Source organism: Acipenser ruthenus, chromosome 17 (genome assembly GCF_902713425.1).
Source record: "Acipenser ruthenus chromosome 17, fAciRut3.2 maternal haplotype, whole genome shotgun sequence".
NCBI lineage: Eukaryota > Metazoa > Chordata > Actinopteri > Acipenseriformes > Acipenseridae > Acipenser > Acipenser ruthenus.
In genome coordinates this window covers 33124657-33150189 of record NC_081205.1, presented here as the reverse complement: position 1 = coordinate 33150189, position 25533 = coordinate 33124657, and the positions used below count along the sequence as shown (strand labels likewise).

At 42.7% G+C, this 25533-nt stretch overlaps 2 protein-coding genes across 2 annotated transcripts; one reads left to right on the top strand and one right to left on the bottom strand.

Annotated features, from left to right (window-relative positions):
* Window positions 1-1360: 1360 nt before the first annotated feature.
* LOC117422853 (neuromedin-U receptor 1-like) lies at window positions 1361-8289 on the bottom strand. Its single transcript, XM_034038053.3, has 3 exons — window positions 8004-8289; window positions 4811-5730; window positions 1361-3107 (listed from the first exon to the last, which is right to left on the bottom strand). Exons 2-3 carry the CDS (start codon window positions 5706-5708, stop codon window positions 2719-2721), a joined length of 1287 nt encoding a protein of 428 aa, XP_033893944.2. The 5' UTR covers window positions 5709-5730; window positions 8004-8289; the 3' UTR covers window positions 1361-2718.
* Window positions 8290-20965: 12676 nt separating this feature from the next.
* hykk.2 (hydroxylysine kinase, tandem duplicate 2) lies at window positions 20966-25147 on the top strand. Its single transcript, XM_034038664.3, has 5 exons — window positions 20966-21108; window positions 22132-22442; window positions 23263-23405; window positions 23899-24079; window positions 24377-25147. The coding sequence occupies exons 2-5, from the start codon at window positions 22139-22141 to the stop codon at window positions 24829-24831; spliced, it is 1083 nt and encodes a 360-aa protein (XP_033894555.1). The 5' UTR covers window positions 20966-21108; window positions 22132-22138; the 3' UTR covers window positions 24832-25147.
* The last annotated feature ends 386 nt before the right edge of the window (window positions 25148-25533 follow it).

The following is a 25533-nucleotide window of genomic DNA, read 5'->3' as shown; positions in this document are numbered from 1 at the left end:
TATCTATCTATCTATCCATACAAAATTATGTATTTTTTAAAACCAAAACCGATGCACCACATTATAATTATAAATAAAATAATATGAAAATTAAAAAAGGATAACTTGTTTTCTGTACAGATCTGAAACTGGAAATGCAAACAAGCAATAAAATACTTTATTTACAAGCAAACAGCTCCAACCCGAGCGGCCGGTACATGAACGAATAAGGACAAAAACCACTTCACAGACAGTGCGCATGTCACAGTAAAACACACTTACAGAGCTCTTCCAAAAACATGCACTGTCCAGCTGAACTCAAGCTGGTGACCCTTATTGAATTGGACACGATGTAACATTCATTCCACCTTCATAAAGGCTGCCCCTCTGCTTTACCAAGGACATTCTTTAGAACAATTTATTAAGAGTGCCAGAGTCTAGTGTGTTTTGGTATGGGCATACTCTAGCACAGGCTATTGACCTCAGAGTAGCACAATCTGGAATATATAAAGGCATCTGTCTGTCTGCTTGTATGAATGTTGAAATGAGATTTTTACACGTGCATGCAGTGGATGTAGTTGTGGTGATCTGACTTTTTCACGTTTCACTCATTTGGAATACGCAGCCTTGGCTGTCACTTGACATACTTGTTTATTCTGGACTAGAATGAGATACAGACGTGCTCAAATTTGTTGGTACCCCTCCACAAAAAACGAAGAATGCACAATTTTCTCTGAAATAACTTGAAACTGACAAAAGTAATTGGCATCCACCATTGTTTATTCCATATTTAATAGAAATCAGACTTTGCTTTTGATTTTTTATTCAACATAATATTGTAAATAATAAAACAAATGAAAATGGCATGGACAAAAATGATGGGACCGCTAACCTAATATTTTGTTGCACAACCTTTAGAGGCAATCACTGCAATCAAACGTTTCTGTAGCTCTCAATGAGACTTCTGCACCTGTTAACAGGTAGTTTGGCCCACTCTTCCTGAGCAAACTGCTCCAGCTGTCTCAGGTTTGATGGGTGCCTTCTCCAGACTGCAAGTTTCAGCTCTTTCCATAGATGTTTGATAGGATTCAGATCAGGACTCATAGAAGGCCACTTCAGAATAGTCCAATGTTTTGTTCTTATCCATTCTTGGGTGCTTTTAGCTGTGTGTTTTGGGTGATTATCCTGTTGGAGGACCCATGACCTGCGACTGAGACAGAGCTTTCTGACACTGGGCAGTACGTTTCGCTCCAGAATGCCTTGATAGTCTTGAGATTTCATTGTGCCCTGCACAGATTCAAGGCACCCTGTGCCAGGCGCAGCAAAGCAGCCCCAAAACATAACCGAGCCTCCTCCATGTTTCACTGTAGGTATGGTGTTCTTTTCTTTGAAAGCTTCATTTTTTCGTCTGTGAACATAGAGCTGATATGACTTGCCAAAAAGCTCCAGTTTTGACTCATCTGTCCAAAGGACATTCTCCCAGAAGGATTGTGGCTTGTCAATATGCATTTTAGCAAATTCCAGTCTGGCTTTTTTATGTTTTTCTGTCAAAAGTGGAGTCCTCCTGGGTCTTCTTCCATGGAGCCCACTTTCGCTCAAAAAGCGACGGATGGTGCGATCAGAAACTGACGTACCTTCACCTTGGAGTTCAGCTTGTATCTCTTTGGCAGTTATCCTTGGTTCTTTTTCTACCATTCGCACTATCCTTCTGTTCAATCTGGGGTCGATTTACCTCTTGCGGCCTCGCCCAGGGAGGTTGGCTACAGTTCCATGGACCTTTAAATTCTTAATAATATTTGCAACTGTTGTCACAGGAACATCAAGCTGCTTGGAGATGGTCTTGTAGCCTTTACCTTTACCATGCTTGTCTATTATTTTCTTTCTGATCTCCTCAGACAACTCTCTCCTTTGCTTTCTCTGGTCCATGTTCAGTGTGGTGCACACAATGATACCAAACAGCACAATGACTACTTTTCTCCATTTAAATAGGCTGAATGACTGATTACAAGTTTGGAGACATGTGTGATACTAATTAAAGAAACTAATTAGTTTGAAATATCACTATAATCCAATTATTTATTATCTTTTCTAAGGGGTACCAACAAATGTGTCCAGGCCATTTTATTATTATTATTTATTTCTTAGCAGACACCCTTATCCAGGGCGACTTACAATTGTTACAAGATATCACATTATACATTATTTCACATTATACAGATATCACATTATTTTACATACAATTACCCATTTATACAGTTGGGATTTTACTGGAGCAATCTAGGTAAAGTACCTTGCTCAAGGGTACAACAGCAGTGTCCCCCACTGGGGATTGAACCCACAACCCTCCGGTCAAGAGTCCAGAGCCCTAACCACTACTCCACACTGCTGCCCGAATAGAATATTTAGAATATCTTTGTAGAATAAGCAATAATTCATCTCTTCACAGCTTCTTTGCTTTATTCTATGACATACCAAAGGCATGCAAGTATACATGATAAAATAACTTTTAATTTCATCACTTTTCAGGAGGAATGAAGCATTATTTCAATAAGCTGTAAGGGTACCAACAAATTTGAGCATGTCTGTATGTGTCTCATACTGCGTGAGATCATCAGTGACGTCTCCACGCTGCTCGTTGTTTTAAAGTTTTCAAAAAGAGTGATGGAATTGACGGAGGTCGGGCCCCAGTAAGAGAAGGAGCCCCAGTATGCCGTCCCATGCTGGGTTAAAGCCCCGGTGCTAAGTGAAAGACGTCTCGTTTTCGTTGTTGCACTCCAGGTAGAGCTCATAATCCTCCACGTCGGAGAGTGCCGGCCCATGGCCGGGGGGCGGCTCGCCCACAACGCTGCGCGTGGTTACCCGGGTAACGCTGAGGGAGTACTTCCTGCCATTCGGCCGGTGCGACCCCTGGCACATGACATCATTGAACATCTCCCGGAAGCGCGTTGACATGAGGTTGTAGAGGATGGGGTTGACGGCCGAGCTGAGGTAGAAGAAGACCCCAGAGAGGATGTGGACGTACTGGAAGACGAGGTGCTTGTCGCCCGTCCAGTGCTCGATGAAGCTCCACGTGAGCCGGTCAGTGTGGAAGGGGGCCCAGCATATCCCGAACACCACCACCAGCACGACTGCAAAACACAGGCAAGGATCGTTAATACAAGGGGAACACATGGGTATTATAAAAGCCATGCATCTTGTCATCCTCAGTTGATTAAATGGTAATCATCTATCAATCCATCAGGTCAGATAGGGTCAGGGTTAGTGTTAGGGTTAGGGCTAGGGATAGGGTCAGGGATAGTGTTAGGGTTAGGGTTAGGGATAGGGTCAGGGTTAGTGTTAGGGTTAGGGTTAGGGGTAGGGTCAGGGTTAGTGTTAGGGTTAGGGATAGGGTCAGGGTTAGGGTTAGGGATAGGGTCAGGGATAGGTTTTTGTGTGTTCAATGCATTAAATAAATAGTACATCCACCCCAGGAGACATGTTTTAGTTCTGGCTGCTACTGCACAGTAATAGGGCCTCTCTGAACTTTGCTTTTTAATAAATACTGGCAGGAAAATAACTTTGTCCTACTGGGAGGGATGACTGGAGCAGCATTTTTTTTTTGTCAAATTGATTTGCTGTGTCTCAGATAATAAGATTCCAGGCACTGTCCAAAAAAACAAAACAAAAACAAATTCTTGAGGCGTAAGAGAACAATTGGAATCATCTGTCAGTTAACCCTTTGTGGTCCTATGTCCAGGTCCGACATTCAGATTTTTCCTTTCCGGTCCGATGTTGGACCCTGGGAACTCATGTAAAACAGCATGTTGTATAATTCAAATCAAAGTAACGGCGCTGTTATCAGCACATGCACTGCACCCAATGGGCTCAGCTGAGTACATGTAGACTGGAGATCGACCCGGGAAAGAGTCTTTCTTTCTATGGTCTCCCTTGAGATGAAATACCCTGTGAGCAACAAACCCAAATGGGTAATTATCTCTGGGATACGAAGCACACACTGACACAATGATGAGATAGTATCCCTCAGCACACTGACACAATGATGAGATAGTATCCCTCAGCACCACAGCATTGCCTGATCTCAAACAGATAATACCAAGCTAATCCCACACCTTTCCAAGCTAAAGGAATGGAAAGCAATGGGGTCTTTTTATAGAACCTAAAAAAGCTCTTCTCTGCTTGGGGACCCGAGGGAGCTCTTCAGTATTGATTGTGTTTCCTTTTCTCTCATTTATACATGCAGTTTCTTGATAATACCCACTAGTTCGCAACTAAACCCCGTCCCTGACACCATCCCTGACAAGGTGTTAAATTAGCAGGTCCTTCACACCCAGTGCGCAGTTAATAACTCTACACAGATCCAGACGTCAATCTGAAGTTCTGAGCCCAATGATCAACAAAGATTGTAATTGTTGGGTTCAGTGATATCAGAGAAAATAACTGAATAATGCCCCCGTGTATAAAACCATGGCACCCCCCCCTCTATGCTGTAGAATGCCTGAATAGTGTAAGTCTAGTGTGAGTCATATCACACAAACCTCTTTCTTTTTCTACCTTGATTACCTTTATAAACCACTGCTTTTGGGATACCATAAATAGCCGAATCAATAGACAATTAAAGACAACAACACTAGTGATTGACTGCTCAATTCAACATGGCAGAGAGTCTCACAGATTAACTGCAGAATTTGGGAAATTTGGGATCGCAACACAGCATGATGCACTCACCTGCAAATCCTTAACTGATTTTCTGTGAGTCCTTCCCTAGCAGCACTGGAAGCACCTTGTCTGAAACTCACTCACAGGAAAGATAACAGGAAAGGGAAAAACTCACAGAGCATCTTGGTGACCTGTCTCCTCCTCATCTTCTGCTGCTGGGCGCGGCCGCTCTGGTAGCTGTCTCTGCCCAGGCCAGACTTGGCCTCCAGCACCTGGAGCATCTTCTCCCTCTTGAGCTGCAGCCCGATGAGCAGGTAGAGCACACTGATGGTCACCATGGGCAGGAAGAAGAAGAGCAGGGTGGTGATCTGGATGATGAGGTTGTAGATCCAGCGCGGCTTCACCAGGGTGCAGATAGCTGACTCCTTCACCACCTTGCCACTGCCTGTCAGCAGGTAGAAGATCCCGTGCAGGCTGGTGTTGGGGATGGCGCAGAGCACGGAGATCAACCACACCGTGAAGATGACTCTCTTGGCGTGGGTCCTGGTCACTACATACTTGGCCTTCAGCGGGTGGACCACGGCGATGTACCTCTCCACGCTCAGGGCCGTCACGTTCAAGATGGAGGCGAAGCACACCGTCTCGAAAAGGAACGTCTTAAAGTAGCAGCCCTCTTTGCCGAAGAGGAAAGGGTAGTTGCTCCACATCTCATACAGCTCCAAAGGCATGCCCAGGAACAGGACCAGCAGGTCGGAAATGGCCAGGCTGAAGAGGTAGTAGTTGGTGGGTGTCCTCATCACCTTGTGCTGGGCGATCACCATGCAGATGAGGGCATTCCCGCACACTCCCACCACGAAGATCGTGAGGTAGGTGATGCAGACGGGCAGGAACACGCTGGAGCGTCGGGGCCCCAGGTATTTAATCAGCAGCTCCTCGTTGCTCAAGAAGAAGTCTTCCAGGTTCCAGGTCTGGTTCAAGGTGTGGTTCAGGGAGCTGCCATTGCACAGATTGGGAGAGTCCTCCGGGGGCTGGGGATACTCCTGGCTGGAGCAATTGAGACTCAGATTTGCCATGGTCCTCAAAAACACCGGAGCCCTGGGTAAGACACAAATACAAACAATTACCTTACATTAGTTCAACTACAGAAGAACTGGACTGTAGATTCTGGCACAAAAGAAAACATTTTTTGAAAATATACCTGCTGTATATTTTCTTGTCTTGAATCATCTAAGTAGCAGACCATAAGAGGCAAAATCATTAACTAAATTAAAGAAATGGCATTCTTAACCATCCAAAAAAACCAACCAACCAAAAAAAAAAAAAAAAAAAAAATGAAAATCAAGTTATATAAATGTCAAGCCAAGGAGGCTGCACTGAGTTAAGGTCAACTTACTGGGGCAATTACATTCATGCATATAACTGAAAAAACAATAAAATAAAATGACCCAAATGTACCCCACTTCAATGCAGCCCTTGTTAACATTCTACCCTACCCTGTTGTATGCCTGGCAGGAAAGACCACTGCATGCTTCTCATAGTATTGCTAAAGTAGCATTGGCTTCAACGCAGTGAGGATGCAGTCTAAACTCTCTGCTGTTTTTTCACATTTCTTTCCCTCCCTCAAGCTGTCTTTCAATCCAGCATGTGCTGCCCACACTAATTCTGCTTGGGCACAGTTTGATTATCAAAACCCAGAGAGAGTTGCTTGCACAGTTTAACCTGAGTAGCCGCAGGCTAGCGGTGCATCAGGAGGTCAGTCCTGGTTTGAAGCACAGGCCACAGAGGCCACAGTTAGCCTCTAGCTGCCTCTGAACCCAGAGAGGGGAGGGGGGCCACCGGCAGGATAAAAGACCACAGCGAGTTTCTGTGGACAGCCCTGCTGAGCCATGACTATTCCCTGAGCAGTGTGTGGGGATAGATCGACAGAAAGACAGTTTGGAGGTCGTTCAGATTGTCCTTTGTCTTCTGATACATTCTCTTTCAAAAATATATTTGCAGTTACGATAGTGGTCCACCACCACATTAAAAAGAAATGAGACTCAAAAAGAAATCAAGGGAAGGAGTTCTCTGAATGGAAGAAAGGCTCGCCACAAACAGATATGCAGCCAGACACACAAATACACCCAGTACTGATCACAAGATATCTCCTAATGAGAGAGATGGGACTATTCAATTGATCCGGACAGTGGACAATTCAATTGACCTAGACAGTGACTCAATACTGCCACAAATATGAAAGAAGGACCAAACCTGACATTTACCTACATTTAAAGACGAATGAACACTAAAGAGACTCACACATGCACACACTGTTGGAGGGGATGGTAAAATCAAATCCCCATTCTCTAGATGGTTGTATTTAGATCTGTCACAGTTTGAATCAGTGGAATAGACCCCAATGTGTTTTCACTCTTGTAAGTGAATTCCTCTTGAGTGTTTTTCCCAAGCGAGTGTCTTGCTCTGAGAAGAGCATGACAGCTAGGGTCAATCAGAGGGCTCACATCAGCCACCGAAAGTCCAGTTTCTAATGTCTTTATTAGAAAATCAAACAACGCTCTTTGCTCTAAAGATAGCTTTCGGCCACACGGGGCTCCTCTTCCACTGCAATAGCAATATTATTGTTATTTTCTTTATATAATTGGTTGGTAATTCATTATGTGCAGAACTGACAGTCATCGTCTAAAAGCTCAGCTGAGAATAAACTCTGTATTACATTTTAACAGACGGCTGTCTTATTTTTAAACATGATCATTTACTGTAGGTTTAATTGGCTAATTTGCTTGACATCGGTGAGCTGAAAGCTTTTTTCAAAGTGTTAATCAGACTGGGAGTAAATGGGTGTAGACCTGATAGCACTGAGATTAATGAAACCATTTATATTTCTGGATACATACAGAGAGGAAAGTGTATTTACAGAATGCCTTTAAGCTGCAGTCTTACAATTGCATTAAAAATACCAAATCATTTTGCAATTAGAATACATTTATAATTTGATTTTACTTTGCGGCAGATAAGTTCAATTCGTTCTGTCCTTGAAACAAATGTTTCAAATGAAAGCTGCCTGTTCATCTATATCTAGCTGTTAAAAAGACAGACAGGGGGACAGAGAGAAATATTGTATTCCCAGTTGTATTCAAAACTCTGAACTGTATTCCCAGTTCAGAGTTTTGGAGAATCAAATTGGCTTTGAATGCATCAAGGGTTTTGATACTGAATCAAGATCGTCAGCCAACAATCATTAAACGTCTGTCACATTATAAAACTATAAAAAGAAGACGTGAGCAAATTAAAAACCTAATACGCTACTAACACTTCCCCAAGAATGTGTGCAATATATAGAAAACCTGAAACAAAGCCCTTCCACTTACTTTCAGACAGCTGTTTAAACATCAGAGTCTCTTCAAGATCAAGCGCGGTCTGATAGCTAGCAGACAGTTTGGAGAAATCCTGACTCATCTCCCTGTGGAACCCTCTGTCCTTTCCAGAGGTCCTCTGTCACTCTGGCGCTGAAGGTAAGGCAGAGTCTTTCATGCACTCTTGCTGATGGCTGAGGCTGCTCTGAGGTGGCTCTCTCTCGGTCTGTCTGTCTCTGTGTGTCCCTCTCTCTCTCTGATGGTGGTGCTCTGCTACTGAACAGTCCTCCCTCCCTGCTTGCCTGTCTGCCTGTCTGTGTGGGATCTCAGGCTGGTCTGAGGAGTAAGTTAAACATATTTACACTGAGAACCCTCCCACTGGAGGCTGAGCTAGACACTCACTCATTCACTTCATTACACACACACACTCATACATACAGTACACATGCTCACGATGAGTACATCACAGAGACACGCAGGTACTGTGCATACCTCCACATGACACACACATGAATACAGACACTCAGAATTGATAATGCACACTAATACAGCTGCATAACACTCATGCCACACTGTCCTGGACAGAACTTTGATAGGCAAGGACAGGGCAGAGCAACAACAAACAGTGTAGTCTGCAGTCTAGCCACTCACTGCCTGTGCTTGTATTCTGCAACACCCTCTGGAGGTGGCTGTATAGATTTAGCCAGCTCTGCTTTACAGTACTAACACTAGAGCATCCCTGTGAATGAAACAACATGACAAAAGCACTGTTCATTTCCTCTCATTTTAATCTGCAAATCAAGGACTCACTGGGACCCTTACCAGGCTAAATGTGGACAGGCACCTAATGCTGCCTTTAAATTGATATCAGCCCTTTCATAGGAGTAACCCAAAAGTGGGGTCAACTGCATGGTAGCACACTTTTCTGACACTAATTTGCTTTAAAACAGAAATGGAAAGCGTGTTAGGAAGCTCCTTAGACCCTCTTTGAATGTTCCAGGAAGGGGACAGTAGTACACCATTGTAGAATGTAGGAGTGCAGTAAAGCACAGTGAAGTGCCAGTGGCAAAGCATAGTAAGATAAATACAATGACTTTGGTTCTAGCAAGTATATATATGTACAAAAGAAATGAACACAACCTTTCAAGTTTGCTGAGAGCGAGAAAATCAGTGTTATCATATCCCTGCTTCATTAAAAACGTGTCAGAGAAAAAGCTTGATTTAGGTTTTCTGAACAGATGGAAATATATTTCACATTTCCGAAGCTTAATTAATTATTGTACAGTATGAACAACTACCCAAGCCATCCTTGTGACTGTCGTTTTCACAAATCTGCATTTAACTAACAGTTAGCGATCCCTCACTGGGAGGGATCACTTTATTGCAATAGTTCCACAGGGCAGGGTATGCATGTGGCAGCTAATAATACCCTTATTATTCCTGATAATTACAATCCAGCATTCCCTTGCACTGCTGCATACACCCTAGGGCTTCTGGGCCAGAGTTTAGCAAGGATTTTGCAGTGAAATTGTAAATATGTTTTCTTTGTAAATAAAATGAAACCGGTAATGGTACTAGTGAAAAACAACAATATAGCAATAGCTTACTTTAAAATCTTTGTAATTTTCTCAGAGTTGTTTGTTTGTTTGTGAGCTTTGAGAGATTAAAAGACACATTCTGTGCACCACTGTTCTGTTAAATAAACGTTGCATCGCAGTTACAGATGCAGCTGAAAGATCAATGCCTCCTGTGTGAATCCGTGGCACCAAGTTTTTATAATGTGGGCACTATGTGGACCACACCACAGACAATCTGCAGATTCTGAAGCTGCAATCGAAGATCTGAAGCCCTGTCTGTCTACAGTAATGGACCGTTACAGCCAGGGTTTGAAATAGAGGAGGCTCTTGACAGCCACACGTATATAATGATTTACTCTCTGGGAGCTACAGCACTGTGACTGGTTAACAGCACGGTCCCCACTGGTTATTAACTTGCAATCTAGATGTATCTTTGTGCAGACACAGGATACCTGATGGAATCGTGTTTTTTTACTTGTTGGTAAGACAGTTACTGGCATTGCAATTTAACTGCAATGATCGGGTCTGGAATTAGTTTCAATGAGCAGTAAGTGCAGATGCAACCACAATGTCACAACTAAAAACCTTTACTGATTCTTGTTTTTAAATGGAGTTTAAAAAGGGCCAAAGTTATTGTTATGGCTGCACCATGATTCAGATTTAACCCAGGTGTAAAAGGCAGTGTGGCGTGGTGGTTAGGATTACAAGGATTCTGGCAGCTCTAAATAAAGGAAACTAGCAAATTACATTTGGTCACAAGAACAGAAGCAACCTGAAATCAATAGAAGGACTTTAAGAAACTCATAAATGATTTCTCAACAGAGATCCAGGCTCCCAAACTATCCAGCTCATGTGTGAACTGCTCCACTTGTCAGATTCAAGTCTCTATTGTTCTTTCGAGGAGCACCAGGCCGAGACACATACATACTGAAAAACAATCATTCTGTATATAATAGTTTGTTTTTATTGCTGTTGATGGGTTACCCCAGAGGTGGCAACACTTGTAACTTAGGCGTACTGTAATTGCAACACTTTTTAACATGACGTTACGCTTTAGATTGGTAATGCCATTGTAAGTAAGCGCTGTTCTTTGTTAGCAATCATCAGACACTTTTCTAACACATACATGGATCGTCAGACTGAGGGGGTGACCAATATGTGCTCAGAAACAGAGCAGAGTTTACCAAGAACAAGCCTATTCTGCAGAGCCACTGAACAGTCAGTTAGCTGATTTAGACATCTTCTCAGGGTGCCCTCAGACTGACAGCTCGAAATAAAGAACAAAATACCTACAATGGAGCCATCAGTCTTGGGTTTCTGACAGGCTGTAAATAATAATTTGTGCCTAACAATTTCTCTGAGATTACAGCTGCTCGACAAATTGCACCCCCCATGCCAGCTTCCCTGCCCCTCACTATTATTATTATTATTATTATTATTATTATTATTATTATATTATTTATTTATTAGCAGACGCCCTTATCCAGGGCGACTTTCAAAATTGTTACAAAATATCACATTATTTTTACATACAATTATCCATTTATACAGTTGGGTTTTTACTGGCGCAATCTAGGTAAAGTACCTTGCTCAAGGGTACAAGAGCAGTGTTTCCACCTGGGATTGAACCCACAACCCTCCGGTCAAGAGTCCAGCGCCCTAACCACTACTCCACACTGCTGCCCCTAATCTCTTATCTAATATGCACCCCCCATGCCAGCTTCCCTGCCCCTCACTAATCTCTCATATGCACTATCCTGTTTAGATTACAGGGTCCAGACCCTTAAGAACATAAGAACATTAGAAAGTTTACAAATGAGAGGAGGCCATTTGGTTGTTAGTAGCTTATTGATCCCAGAATCTCATCAAGCAGCTTCTTGAAGGATCCCAGGGTGTCAGCTTCAACAACATTACTGGGGAGTTGGTTCCATGTATTACACAGGAATCCCAGAGGGACCTTCAACCTCCCATCAGATACTGCAGCCAGGGACAGCAGTGCACTCTCCAGCTTCCAATCGCATCGCTGAGCAGAGTCTATCTATTGCAAGGTTTCAGGACAATGACCAGTGGACCATTGTAGGATCTTGATGGTTAAATAAGAGGTGGTTTTATTAAAAGGGCTTTGCAGTATAACAAAAGAAGGGGGATTGTGTGGCTAGCTGTACAGAAAAGATTGTTGAATGCCTTGGCGTGCAAGGGAAAGCTAATTAGATCGTTTATGACACTCTAGGCTGTAACACGATCCATGCACAGATCGATTGACGCATATTGACTCCGGACCAGACCGACTTGTATGGGAGTGAAAGCTATCTTTCTTTATTAGATTTGTCCTGTACACAATTGTGATTATCTGTTCCACAAGAACCAGAGCTGGCACATGTAGGAGATATTTTCACATCGAGGAGCTTAGGAACATGTTGCCATGACGACGTTAATTGCGCTTTCTTCTGTTAGATTTGTAAATGAAGAAATACACAGAACGCCTTGTGCTGCTAATATTCTCTGCCAACAGTATCTGCTAATTGGGACATTAAACACTTGAATGAACCTCTCATCCCCTTAAAGCAGGGGTGTCAAACTCCAGCCCTCGAGGGCCGCAGGGTCTTCTGGTTTTCATTCCAACTTAAGCTCTCAATTAACGTAACTGATCTAATTATTTGTTCAATTTGACATATTTAATATTTTTCAAGGTCTTTTTCAGTTGATGGTGTAACACCTCCCTGGTCACGGAAGCATACAAACGCACCACAAACCTGCCTTTAATATCACAAAAGGTAGCAAGTGTTGATTGTAAAAGTACGAATGTAGCCTGACTACGCCAGTTCAGTGTGATAAGGCACCATACAAATTACTGAAGATCCTTTAGGTTCTTTATATTCAGGTAACAGATCTAAAAATGTAGGAACAAGGTCACCAAGGAAATCACAGATACATTTTAGAGGGCGTTTGTTTATTATAAACTTCCAATAGCAACACAAGGTTTAAAACGGTACTGATACAATAAAACAATTCCATTCACCTACTAACAGGTAGCAAGATTTCAAGCAGTTAAACAAGGTTCACGTTAATGAGGTCATGGGTTAAAGTGCAAATACAACAACGCTGCTACCCAGCAATAAAGTGAAGATACACATTCAAAGACACGGTAAAACTGTCATAATAAAAACAATACCACGGTTCAAAAGTACAAATACCCACACCACACACACACAATGTCCGTGCAGGGGAGGGAACACACACAGAGAGAGCGAGAGAGAAACCAGCATCGCGATATAGCCTATTCTGTGCACTTCTTAAACTCCAGTCGACTACCAAATAGGCCAAAAACACTCGGGCCGTTCGCGCTCATTATTTCACACCGGCATATCATCAGCCTGATACTTATTGTCGGGATGTTCTATTTATGGTCCGTTTCCGTCTCTCTCATTCGTCGTTCCTAGTCCTGCACAGACATACAAACCCCAGGATGGCCATCCTGTTTGTGAAAACATGTGCTATTTATATTCAGGTGCGTAAATTGATCAATAATTCAATTACTAGGTGCTCAACAGGGCAAACACAGGGAAGCAGGTGGAGAAGCCAACATAACGTGATACAAATCAATTATCAAACAGTGTCAGGCAACACAAAGCGTGCACTAATCAAATCATAAAATCATTTTATAAAAATAATAACATGCAAGTGTAAAATAAATTTACAACAGGGCATTCTTGACCCTGTTACACTGGTTTTAAAAATGCACTTGATTCAAGGTACATTACCTATGAAACATTTTGAGGCCTGAAGAGAAGTGTTAACTGTGTCCAGTTAATCAAATAATTAGACCAATTAAGTAACGGAGAGCTCGGGTGGAACGAAAGCCAGAAGACACTGCGGCCCTCCAGGAGCTGAGTTTGACACCCCATGTGTTTTCCCCACCCTAGATAAACAGTTCAAACAAGGGTGTTGTCTCTGGAGACAGTAGAGTCAGAGACTGGAGATGTTGGATGGACTTCAAACCTGATCTGAGAGCAATGCTCTTTCTTTCTTTCTCTTTCTTGCTTTCTTTCTTTCTTTCTTATCATAGATGTGCACAGAGGTGGAATATAAATGTCAAACCATACCAAATTGGGAGGGGGGGTGGGGTTTAGGGTCCTATTTTCATTTATTGACCTGGGAAGTTAAATTGCAAGTCTTTTTGTATTGTTTTTTTTTTGTCAGCCTTAACAAAAGACTCAGTTCTGCGGGATATTGCAAAGACAGAACCCCTAGACAAAATCCAAACAATTAAACACTATAACAGATGTACTGCATAGTTAAACATGGCCAAGGCTATAAGGAATACTACTCTGCATACTGTATCCTGTAAAACCTTAATAAAAAAGAGTATTAAAAAAAAAACCAACAACAAACACTTTGGTATTTATTCGTTTGGTCTGCACTCAATGTATTCAATTGAACAAGTTGTTTTTCCAAGGCACCGAGGCGGAATGCATTGGAGCATTGTATATGCATGCTTTGACTGTACCTGAACCCTGAGTGATGCACAAAGATACAGATCTACCTTACACGCTGTGCAGCTTCAGACAGATCACATCACCTGTCATTAAGAAACAAGCGGTAATGTTTAGTAACAGGATATATTTACCACCTGTTAGCAAGCCTCTGTTTACTTGTAGCTTATACAGTTCAGTCCTGTATGTAAATGACATGTGGTTTGCCCTGCCCGTGAACCATTACATTCATATATCAGGCAGAGGCGCGGTGCCTCTGAAGGAGGGTTTTATACATGCTTTACAATCTATTTTCTTATCAGCGTTATTAGCATTATTACTTGCCCCTCTTTAAATTATTGCACTGAGAATCTTTTAGTTCTTCACTAGCATTTTAAGTTTAAACAAACCAAGATTAAAAGGGGGTTCAGGATATATATCAGCTATCTGAACACCGTTGTGAGGGCTCCTTTAATGTTAAATCTCAAAATGCTGAGATTAAAGCGACGCTCGACTACTGGTACATGGGGGGCATATTTGGAAATGATACTGTACGCTTTCCTGCCCCATTTTCAAAGCTGTTTGAAATTATACTTTACGCTTTTCAGATTCATTTTCAAAGCTGCAGTAATTTAGAATGGCACAATATGGGGGAGAAGGCACCAGAGGCACAAAGTGGAAAAGGCTGATGGATTGAAAAAGAGGCACTGTGGGGAGAAAGAACAGTGCAATTGAATTGTGAAGACTCTGCCACTATCGCAGAAGGAGGAGCAGCTTGGGTATGTCTTTGTTCTGCAGACTGGGCAGCAGCAGCAGCAGCAGCTCTTTATCAAAGGGATTTGCTGAAGAACAATGACAATAATGTTATTTTCAGGTGGTGAAGTGGAGAGATGCGAATCCATTGGCTTGGTGGAGTGGTCCTTTGAGACACAATGCATTGTTTAACTCCTTATCTGAGTCCACAGAGCAATCCACTGACAATTAGTTTATTTAATGGTTTGATATGTGATAGGATCCAAAGTTGAAATACTGTCCATCCGTCTCACAATTCTGCTTCCCTTCACGTGACATTAATGGCCAGCCAAATGTCGTAACCCCTATATCGTACTAGATTACAATACAAACAGCAACAGTGATTGATGGGCTTTGAAATTCTGTGCACTGTTGGTATTAAGTAATTGCACACTGTTATCACAGTCTGTTATTTTGTACTTTTTTTTTAAAGCTGATAGCAGCACTATAATTAAAAGCCAAATGGTGGGAGAATGATAGAGTGCAGTCACCTGTTTTGGGGGCCGTTTACAAAACATACAAAGTATTTGATATTCTTATTGTTTTATCTGACTTAAGCAGTTGAAACACATGATAGGTAAGTTATTGTATATAACATGCAACTTGAGTGTAGCATGCACCCTGAGAATAAGAAGCATGACAGAGCTGCCCAGATTGCACTGTGTGTATAACAGGCTCCTCCTATATGTTACAATATCAAAAACACCACAGGATACTACACAGAATGCCATGCCCAAGAATGCAGCACACATCGTTTAGAATTCACGACCTGTATAGAACACATATTATTTATGGTTATATTCACTGTTATTTGCAATAGAAACTTTCTATCCATTATGTGTTGTAAGTAATATTTGTAGTAGTATGATAGTAATGCCTGGATTATGATTTTCCAGGAACAATAAGCATGCATATTAAAAATAACATTCTGTATGCAGAACATTTTAAAAACCTTAAAAGGGAAGTATTTGTAGTATCCCCAATGAAATAATGATACAGAGGAAAGAAAAGCATTCACTGCAGAGGAATTGCAATTGGAAATCTGGCAGGCCAGAAGACTCCAGGAATACTCCATGCATTGCGTACGACGTAACGTTTACCCAATCTGAATGTTGAATCGCCTCTGCAATCCCCTTACCGATCAGCAGGAGATTAATGGGCGACCTCTGTTCCCGGGGCTAAGCCAATCGACAACCAAACTGAAGCAGCAATGTGTACAATATGCTGTGTGCTGCAAATGCCCCAGGGCTCAGATTGTTTTGTTAAAACCCTGTGCATGTTGTTTTTTAAATGTTCTGTGTCATCATTTAAATGTCATATATCCATGTCTTTCTTTTCTGTTATTTTCTTTCTTTTTACCTAGTGTGCTACCGATGTTGCTTTCATCTTCATGGTTCTCATATATTGGGATGGGGGTCATCGAGGAGGAGGGATGACTTTCCATGGAGACTGAGGGTGCTGTGTCAAAAAAGTACAAAAACCTGTAAAAATCAGACACTCATTTGACCCTGTTCCTCCTTTGACACAACAAGGGAATTGGGCTGCTGGAATGGAGAAGGAATTGATGTGTGTCTGTCTGTCTGTGTGTCTGTCTGTGTGTCTGTCTGTGTGTCTGTCTGTCTATAGGACAGCTCTTTCATTTTTCAGCGTTTTGCACATTTCACTTGTACAGATACTTGTGGCAGTTCTCTGTTCTCTGCCCGTTCTCCTGCAATAAACTGCACAGCAGAGCGCTGTGATCTGGTACAGCGGGCTACACTGTTTATCAAGGTTTTAACTCGTCCTTAACAATAATCTATCACTCCCCCATGCAGCGTCAGATAGTGGAACTAAATTGTCTTTAGTTCGATGCTGCTTCCAGGAGTTCAAATCATATCTTCTGAACAGCAGTAGCATTCACACCCTCCTCGTATTAACACTTTCTGGGCTACAGTACATGTGATTCCTGGATCTAGACTTGCACGATCTGCCATTTATGCATGTGTGGAGATCAAAGATTGTGCGGATAAGTGGATGAACTTTCCAAATGCAGCCAAGACAAAGTGCTCCATCCTATCTCATCTTATCTCAGCTTTAGCATTTTTCACGTGTGTAGCGAAGTTTTCTGCTCTGCAGTTATACATTTAGATAGATTGATAGATAAATAAATAATGCCATTACTGCTCACTGACTCACAGCTCAAGGAGATTGACAGCTGTTGATAAATATCTTCACTTTCCTTTATCGGTCACCTGTTGCTGATTACCAGCTTTGAGATTTAGTTATTTATTTCTTTATTTTTAACTTTTATCAGAGAGTAGATGAAAGAAAGCTGGTTGTCATTGTACTAGCACATTTTCATCATTGCATTTGTGGGCTTCTCCCTCTAGCGTGGGGTGACGTTAGAGGTTGTGAAACTCTCCCTATTGAAGTTGCCATAGTTAAATGTGACCTGTTTTGTCAGCTTGGTCAAACAAACAAACAGACTGTTTCAGCCTGTGCTGATGGACCTACCATCAGAAGCCACAGCGTGAGCTGAAATAAAATTAACAGCAAAGAAAAACAAAAACAAAACAACAAGACAGGAAGAGCCTTGGCAGAATTGATTTCTGAATTTATAAAGACGTGGCTTTCACTCTGGCTTGTCTGTGTATTGATGTTTTCCTATTGGATTCCACTCAAACTCAGAATGAATAAGTAAACAGCAGAAGGGAGATTAATCCTGACTGAGAAAGAATGGAAGTGATCCGCTCGCACACACTGACTGCACATGACAGACCGTTCTGGATTATCAGTTACAACAAGAACACTTGCTGACAGTGCGAGATACCTAAAATAATTGACTTAGCAAAAGGAAAAATATCATGAATTATTAATACTGGCATCGGTGTAAGACCCGTGCTTACCTCTTGTCTGCAGAGCTTGCTCTTCAGTTGAGCGGTAAGATGTTTCTCTTTGACCCACATGGTTTGCAGTTCGCGGTTCGCGTCCAGCTCTTCCCTTCCATTCAATTTGATGGGCTGAGAAGCCAATTCATTATGATAGGCAGCATCTGTCACGTGAGTCTGCCTGCAGACAAACATATTGGAGCTTGCTGTAAGTCACTGTAGACAACACAAGCAGACAGGATACAAAGATAGGAAAGCTGGACATAAAAAAAATTCCATGGAAATACATATTAAAATAAACGTTCCAGCACTTGAGGGCTGTTGTTTCTTTGCATCATGGTGGTGAGCTGTTATGACAACAGCCTACAGAAGGAAGAGCCTAATGTACATGATCCACTGACGCTTTTGAAACCCCTTTGAAACAGCAGGAGGAGGTATCTCGATCATCTGGATCAGCAGGGTCACTTTGAAACCCCTCTGAAACAGCAGGAGGAGGTATCTCGATCATCTGGATCAGCAGGGTCACTTTGAAACCCCTCTGAAACAGCAGGAGGAGGTATCTCGATCATCTGGAACAGCAGGGTCACTTTGAAACCCCTCTGAAACAGCAGGAGGAGGTATCTCGATCATCTGGATCAGCAGGGTCACTTTGAAACCCCTCTGAAACAGCAGGAGGAGGTATCTCGATCATCTGGAACAGCAGGGTCACTTTGAAACCCCTCTGAAACAGCAGGAGGAGGTATCTCGATCATCTGGAACAGCAGAGTCACTTTGAAACCCCTCTGAAACAGCAGGAGGAGGTATCTCGATCATCTGGATCAGCAGGGTCACTTTGAAACCCCTCTGAAACAGCAGGAGGAGGTATCTCGGTCATCTGGAACAGCAGGGTCACTTTGAAACCCCTCTGAAACAGCAGGAGGAGGTATCTCGGTCATCTGGATCAGCAGGGTCACTTTGAAACCCCTCTGAAACAGCAGGAGGAGGTATCTCGATCATCTGGAACAGCAGGGTCACTTTGAAACCCCTCTGAAACAGCAGGAGGAGGTATCTCGATCATCTGGAACAGCAGGGTCACTTTGAAACCCCTCTGAAACAGCAGGAGGAGGTATCTCGATCATCTGGAACAGCAGGGTCACTTTGAAACCCCTCTGAAACAGCAGGAGGAGGTATCTCGGTCATCTGGAACAGCAGGGTCACTTTGAAACCCCTCTGAAACAACAGGAGGAGGTCTCGGTCATCTGGATCAGCAGAGTCACTTTGAAACCCCTCTGAAACAGCAGGAGGAGGTATCTCGATCATCTGGAACAGCAGGATCGCAAATTAGCTGCTCTTTATTAATTAATTGGGCAATAAGTGTTCTTCAGGTTTTATTTAATGTTGTAGCGAGGAGAGCAAACATGAATTTTTGACAACCATGTCTTGGTTAAGAAAGTGAGAAAAAGTCATAAGAAAAATATGACCTTTTCAGATAACAGCACAACCAAAAGAGAGACATGAATCTTACATCCATAACTTCACAACATACAAACAAGCTCAGTAGTCAAATAATCAGGTGAATTTGTTCTCAAGGGTCTGATATACAAACACTCAATGTTGCATGACAGCTATTGAAGCAATGTTTATAAAAATAAAAAATAAAAATAACATGTTTGGGCCCTCTTAGGGATGTCACATGACCAGGAGGCTGTGTGGTCCAGTGGTTAAAGAAAAGGGGCTTGTAACCAGGAGGTCCCCGGTTCAAATCCCAGCTCACTCACTGTGTGACCCCGAGTAAGTCACTTCACCTCCTTGTGCTCTGTCTTTCGGGTGAGATGCTATTGTAAGTGACTCTGCAGCTGATGCATAGTTCACACACCCTAGTCTCTGTAAGTCGCCTTGGATAAAGGCGTCTGCTAAATAAACAGATAATAAACACATAGCGGAAGTTCCAGCTTCCCAAGAGGAAAGGAAGCACAGGCTGCTGGATAGTGCCTCACAGCAGTTGTAGCAAATGACTGTATTACTACTGTTAGTCTGATTGCTGTTTTCCGCCCCTATGATTAAAAAGTGATGTATTTCATGCTCATCTGTGTGCAAGAGGTGAAGCAGTGGGTCTATTTCCAACAACAACCTAATAAAGCCTGTTCCAAAAAAACGGTGTCTGTACTGGTGGTCCAGGTAATTTTCCACTATGTTTTTTATATGTACAGTACTATAATAACGCTTATAAGAGCATAACCAGTCACAGCCAACTGCAAAACTGCTGTTTCATTTTACCATCAATCACAAATGCTGCATAACTAAGCTGCTTTTCAGTACACTTGCACATGATTGGTCGATGCAAATACAGTAGCTGAATTCATTCGTTATTTATTTTTTTTATCCACATGCTTTAATAACTTGCTAATATAATAAGTGACAAGCCAACCTGAGAATCAGTCTACAGCATTTCCTACAGTAAATCATCATAAAGCTTGGTTTACAGGGCATGTACAAAGCCACGGAAGTGATCTCTGTACCCGATGAGTATTTCAATGTATCCCCTTTCCAATGTAAATCAGCTGTGAGCACCACGGATTGTCCAAATCTAGCCTATACCACGTATAATATGATCCGCTTGATGAGTAGATGCGAATTCCGTATCTCAGCCGTGTCACTAGCGCTCTAGATCCGCGTCCTGTGACCTCACGGTGCGCATGGTGTAGGGACATAGGGAGGGACAGAGGTGGAGGAGTATTTTTCATTTATTTTTGCGGTTTTCCCGTGTTTATTGTCAATGGTTATACTATGCTTTTACCATCGTTTTCCCTGCCATGTTTATAAATATGCTTTACCATACCTTGCTGCTCTTTACAATTCGTATATATGCTTTACACTTTGCTATGCTTTTACTATGGGGGACGTTTATAAAGGTTAGTTTAAATTAAATAAAATTCGTATGAAAACAAACAAAAACGCCAGCTATGTACGTTTTAGTGAATAAAGTGCGATTGGGGTTGAGTACTGTCAGAACACGCCCATCCACTCACTCAAATCCGCAAGCCGACCGGGGGACACAGTTTCCAATACGTCACTGTAATTTTTTGAGAGTCGCGTGATTGGTGTCAGTGTATATGCACGTCATTCGAATTTTAGAATCATCCCATCGCCACCCGTTCAACTAAGAAAAACTAGAACTACTAGAATTAATTAAAAAATAGCACCCTACTAAAAATAAAAAATAAAAAATGGAATTTGCATAAACAGCCCCACTCCCCTCCCCCCTCCCTCCCTCCCTCCCTCTCTCCCTCTCTCTCTCCCTCTCTCCCTCTGTGTTGCATTGGTATAGGCGTGTTTTGAAAGGCAGCGACTCTTTTTCCATTCTCGCGAGCTGGTGGAAGGATCCTGTGGCGTTTAAGTTATGTACCCAGGAGTTACACTTTTTATAAGAACGGTAGGTGTTGCACTAAGTGTAACTGTTGCTGTGTTAAAACTTTGTTTTTACGACCTGCAGCCGACCATACACCAAATGGTATAACATTTGTAAAACGTATTTAATCGCTACGTCTGTTCTCACTTCAAAACAAGTGACTCGGACTGCAGATCAACTTATTTTTTACAGTACTATTAACAGTGCACTACTCCATAAAAATACCGCTAAACAGATACACTTGAAAGGTTATGTCTCAATACAAAAGCCGTGTACACTGAAGTGTGCATGCTTTGTTATAGACATTATAAGGGACTTTAGAATGAACTTGGAACGCTTGCAGAGCGCTCCAAAGTTCAGCCAAGAGAACATTTGAAAGAACTTTGGAACGAACGTTCTGTTTACTTGGTGAATTGTTATACAGTGTGTGTGTGTGTGTATATATATCTATATAATATGTGTGTATATATATATATATATATATATATATATATATATATATATAGGAACTGCGAATTGTTTTCTGATCATGAAGCACAAGGCGTGGGAATGAAAGGTGGGCTGCCTAGTGTACCATACAGATGGTCTGAATTGGCAAGTTGCTTAATTAGTTAATTTGCTATAAAACAACGGTCCGACAGCACAACAGATGCTATTCAAATATGAAAATAATATTGCAGCATTCTGTTTGTTGCTAACACATGAACTGTTGTTTTTTTAGTCACGTTATCCATCCATGACAGACTGCGCTGTGAAAATATATTGTGCTGTGTACTGATCCCACCACCACGTTGGCCAAAATGAGTCACTCATGCCTGTCCCTGTCGGGTAATTGTCAGGCAAGGCACAGTGCTGTCCACAGTATGTAAAGAGTGATAAGCAGCTTGACCAGTCACTACACCTGTTACACAACATTGTCCAGAGCTGCTTCATAGAGCTGTGCAAAACAACCTTGCATAAGTGCAATGTCTTTCAGATAAAAAAACAAAAATAAAATTATAGATTGAAAGAAACAGACGGAAGTAGAAACTGATTGCTGTCTCCTAGGTTGACCATGCCTTCTGAAGTGTCCAAGCCCTACATCAGCGAGACGCAGACCTCCGAACTGCTGGAGCGTGTCTTCGGGCTGGCCGTGTCCCGGCTCAGCCCCCTGCCCAGCTACGACGATCAGAACTTCCACGTGGTGGTCCCAGGGCGGGGCGAGTTCCTTGTGAAGGTGACAAACACTGTGGACAGCTGCAATGCGGAGCTGCTGGAGGCACAGACCCGCAGCATGATGTACCTGCAGGAGCAGGGGCTGCCCGTCCCTACCCCGCTGCTCACCCGCGACGGGGACATCATGTCCCTGCAGTCAATCGGTACGGACAGGTGCATAACCAGAGGGGCTGGACACTGAGGCCCTGTCTGTCTGCTCATCCATATCTTCTAATACTTGAAGGTGGCTTCGCAGACCCTGGTTAAGACTAATCTTGGACTACCTTACCTAAATCAGGTGATCAGGGTCTGTGAAACTAGCTGATAATCTTATGGAGCAACACCATAAGAAACTGAAGGGCATCTCTTCAGAGCATTTATTCAGGGTTTCATTTGTTTGTTGTTACAGCTGTTTAAATATAGCGTCCCACATACACAGCAGTAACAATCCATGATGTGGTACGGAACAGAAAAAAACAGATCTCTTGTATTTATTTATTTATTTATTTAATCACTCTTCCTGTATTGATTTAGAGGACAGATCTAGAGTGGCCAATTTTGTAAAACATTCAACATTTACTTTTGTTTCCTTAACAACATTGCAAAGGTTGCTGGACCAGGGATTCAACTTGTGGATAATGCTGTGCATGCCTGTATGGCTGTATCTTAAATCAGTACTTTTTACCAGGTGAAAAAACAAATCTAGCATTGGCAGGTACTCCAGACCTGATTGCAGAGAGAATCACACATCATCCCAGCAGCAGGAGCTCTTTGTTATGATAGATCCCCAAAAGACTGACACAGGGGAGCAGAAGAGATATTGGCATTCATCAGATGATTAGTAATTCTTGCACAGTGTGATAAACTCGCTATTGCTTGTCTGGTGAGAACAAAACAAACATTTAAACAGAAACAGAATAGTATATATTTTTTAAAAGATCGATGCTGAGTATCACTTAATAAAAACAAATTGCGTTTTCACAGATTGTGGATCGGGGGATTGTAAGTATATGGTGAGGGTATTGACGTACCTGCCCGGGATTCCGATCGCCAAGATCCCAAGCTCTCCACAGATTCTGTATGAAGCAGGGAGATCGGCAGCAACTCTGGACAAAGTCCTTCAGGGGGTATGCAGTGATTTAGTTGTTTCTGTATTTTTATTTTTTTGTTGTTGTTATGATCAGGAGCAATATGGGACCAACAAAACAGGATCAGTGGTGAGCGAAGACCTCAAAGTGCTGTGCAATGGGGTCTTTATTTACAAGTCCACTGGGGATTGAGAGGTTATGAGGTTGAGCCATGGCTTTCATTTCTTTGGCCGAGATTCAATACGAAGGGATGGGTATTCCATGGCAGGCTGTTTCTGTAGACTTATTGAATGCTGAAACTTGATGACTATCTCAAGAGTTGTGGAGTGTGTGACCAGCCAGGATATTGTTAGAGAGTAACAAAACCAGTAGTAAATACATTTAAAAAAAAAAAGATAGTAAGGATGGGGGTTCGCACTCATGATGAATGTAAATGAACACAGCAGCAGCAGCAGCAGCAGCAGCAATGGGGCTGGAGGTTTAAATCCTGACTTCTCTTGTTTTGGTTTTGCTATCATCTCTCCACCGACAGTTTGAGCACCCCAGCCTGCAAAGCCTGCACCGCGAGAACTTCATCTGGAACCTGTCCAACATTCCCCTGCTGGAGAGCTACCTTGACGCACTGGGACAGGAGCCCACCAGCAAGGTCGTGAAGGAGGTCATCCAGCAGTTCAGAGACAAGATCCAGCCCAACCTGGGAGTGTTCCGCAAGTGTGAGGGGGCAGGGTCCTGCCTACCTAATCTATTAGATTAGATTATACAGTCGTGCACACATTTATTAGAACATTTATATCCCTTACCTACCTGCATGAAAACTTCAGGGTATGAGAATTTCAGATTATGGTCAGTAATCGGTGATACAAAAACAATAGGCAGTCATGTGTGAAAATGTTAGACCTCGTTGTGCTTTAATTGGGCAAATTGTGGCTATGCGTTCCTTTTCTCTTGCTTTTTAAAAACATAACTATACTCCCATATAAAACCTGAAGATGTGTCTTTCTCCCTGGCAGGTATAAACCACGGGGACTTCAATGACCACAACGTCCTGATTGAGGCCGATGCCAGGAGCCCGCAGCGCTACAGAATCTCAGGGATCCTGGACTTCGGTGACATGAGCTACGGCTACTACGTGTTCGAGGTGGCGATCTGCATCATGTACATGATGATCGAGAGCGAGGAGCCGCTGAGCGTGGGGGGGCACGTGCTGGCGGGCTACGAGAGCGTCATCCCTCTGAACCCCGAGGAGAGGGATGCCCTGTTCCTGCTGGTCCTTGCCCGCTTCTGCCAGTCCTTGGTGATGGCGCGCCACTCCGTCACCCTCCAGCCCACCAACGCGGAGTACCTGATGATAACGGCACGCACTGGCTGGAAGCACCTTCTCAGGCTCTGGGAGATGGGCAGGGAGGCGGTGGAGCAGCTCTGGTTTGGGACAGCTAGCTCCTACCAGGCTGCAGAGCGTCCGTGAAGGGCTGGGTTGGACTGGGCTGTGAAAACAACCTGCCGCCACACGCAGTGGAGACCTGATCTTTAAAGAACTGCATGGTCATGGACTATCATGTCTAAAAACACCTGCTTCCCAGTCAAATGTGTTAAAGCCTCCCGCCGCATTCATTTCACCAGCAAATGTTAGCGTGTGCACTCCTCTCTTCCCTTATTCTTTTAAATAAACATAAAGAAAGAAAGAAACATGGATAGGACCAGCTTTTGGATGAATCAATGTTGTATTATTCATTACAATCTGCCTTGGCATCCATATGGTAATTAAATCGAATGAGTTTCAATCCTCATGTTCTTTTGCATAAATTCCAGAGTTTATAATTAAGCTAGAATGGCTGCAGAGAGCTTATTAACCATGGTTTGTCTTGAACGATTTTTAAAAATGTGTGTTTGTTTGTTTAATTAAATTAATTAATTAATTAATTATTCATTCCAGCTGAATTGATCATGTAGAATGGGCCAGTGACATGAGGATGCAAAGCTGTTAACATCTCCCACTCAAACAAAAGTGCAATAGTAGGCTTTCGTCTGGTACACCTGCCCTACAGGTAGACCGGCCGAGAGTAAGCTGGCTGTAGTTCTGGCAATCTTCTTTCAAAGGTGCGGCTCTCTGTAATGATTCTGCATATGCCTCACCCTCCCATCTCCATCAGCTTTGTAATGAGCCATC

What these genes read in the sequence shown, in the direction of transcription:
- LOC117422853 (XM_034038053.3), bottom strand. Translation starts at nt 5,708, where the DNA reads ATGGCAAATCTGAGTCTCAATTGCTCCAGCCAGGAGTATCCCCAGCCC. An exon ending in ACAGGTCACCAAGATGCTCT is followed by an intron (nt 3,108 to 4,810) that starts GTGAGTTTTTCC and finishes TGTGTTTTGCAG; the next exon opens with TCGTGCTGGTGGTGGTGTTC.
- hykk.2 (XM_034038664.3), top strand. Translation starts at nt 22,139, where the DNA reads ATGCCTTCTGAAGTGTCCAAGCCCTACATCAGCGAGACGCAGACCTCC. An exon ending in CATGTCCCTGCAGTCAATCG is followed by an intron (nt 22,443 to 23,262) that starts GTACGGACAGGT and finishes GCGTTTTCACAG; the next exon opens with ATTGTGGATCGGGGGATTGT. An exon ending in CCTGGGAGTGTTCCGCAAGT is followed by an intron (nt 24,080 to 24,376) that starts GTGAGGGGGCAG and finishes TCTCCCTGGCAG; the next exon opens with GTATAAACCACGGGGACTTC.